The 1,159-nt window shown below is 36.7% G+C and overlaps 1 protein-coding gene across 1 annotated transcript in view; it reads right to left on the reverse strand.

The window, feature by feature from the left end:
* LOC101864454 (agrin) overlaps positions 1-1,159 on the reverse strand; it is a gene marked incomplete at its 5' end in the record, with an annotated part of 22,863 nt that overhangs the window by 16,537 nt on the left and 5,167 nt on the right. Inside the window, 1 exon segment of the mRNA XM_013081480.2 lies at positions 998-1,109. Coding sequence (XP_012936934.1) covers positions 998-1,109 — 112 coding nt within the window.

A 1,159-nucleotide genomic window follows, 5' to 3' on the forward strand; every position in this document is an offset into this window, starting at 1 on the left:
AAAAAAAATAAATAAATTTAAAAAATGAAGTGCATTATGAAAACAAATTGAGGTAAGCAACACTTATTCTGTACTTAGCAATTTACAGATCCACGGAATTCATAGTAATAAAATATATCTAGAAGTCAGGGCAGAGAGTGTAATCGTAACATGCTCATAATGGTTTGGTTCTATCTTCTATCTTCAATTGTTAAGACTTTGCTTTGTCTTTTAACTTTAATTTGTTAACATTTTGCTCTAAATTTCAACTTTAACTACATGGTAAAAATTTTGCTCTGACTTTTATCTTTAATTTCCAAAACCAGCAAAGATGTCTGAATGTCCTCTCCACATTACACAAAGCAAAAGAAATATTTTTGTTTCTGAGTCTCAGGCACTTTAATGACTTCACACAATGTCAATAAATGTTGCCATGGCAACCAGTGGTATCAACCATGTTTACAAAGACAGAAGGAAAGGAAGCAGTCAGCTCTCTTAAACGTACAAAAAAACCCAAAAACATTCTTCATATCAACTCATCAAATACCATTCCACTCAGAGTCCATGGATATGAGCCACATTTTTTGGCAGTTCCACAAAAAACCCCAAAACATTTTCATCAATAAAACAGTCTTGTCTCCAGACTCAAGCTCTCAATATTTCTTTTCTTTGCACTTGCTGAATGGGAAATTAATTCCCAAGTATGTTTATACACAGCACATACTTTGATTTTTGTCTATACAAGATTATTTTTTTTAAAAAGATTATTTTCCAACATTATAGGCTGATAAGACATGTCACGTGGTTAAACATAATGCTTTTATTAACATTTCTAAGAGAACACATTTCTTGCATTTACTCGTGTTTTATTTTTAAAAAAATAAATTAATCCTGAACTGATCTTTTGGTAATCCTACAGAGAGAAGGTAAGACCTTGAAGTAACTTCTAGAAAGTAACAATCCGAGAGAAGAAAGGGAGGGAAGAGGACGGTAGGTAGGGAGGGAGGGAGGTACTGACCGTTGCCTCCCCTGAGATGGGAGGGTGTCCATCGATGGTCATCTGTCCACTCCGGCCAGAGCGTCGAATGGTCACTTTGTGCCACTTGTCCAGATGGATGTGTTTCTTGCTCCTGGGGGAGGGGAGGGAGTAGTGGGAAGTGGAGGGAGGGGAGGGAGGGGA

Source organism: Aplysia californica, unplaced genomic scaffold, assembly GCF_000002075.1.
Source record: "Aplysia californica isolate F4 #8 unplaced genomic scaffold, AplCal3.0 scaffold00132, whole genome shotgun sequence".
Classification (NCBI taxonomy): domain Eukaryota; kingdom Metazoa; phylum Mollusca; class Gastropoda; order Aplysiida; family Aplysiidae; genus Aplysia; species Aplysia californica.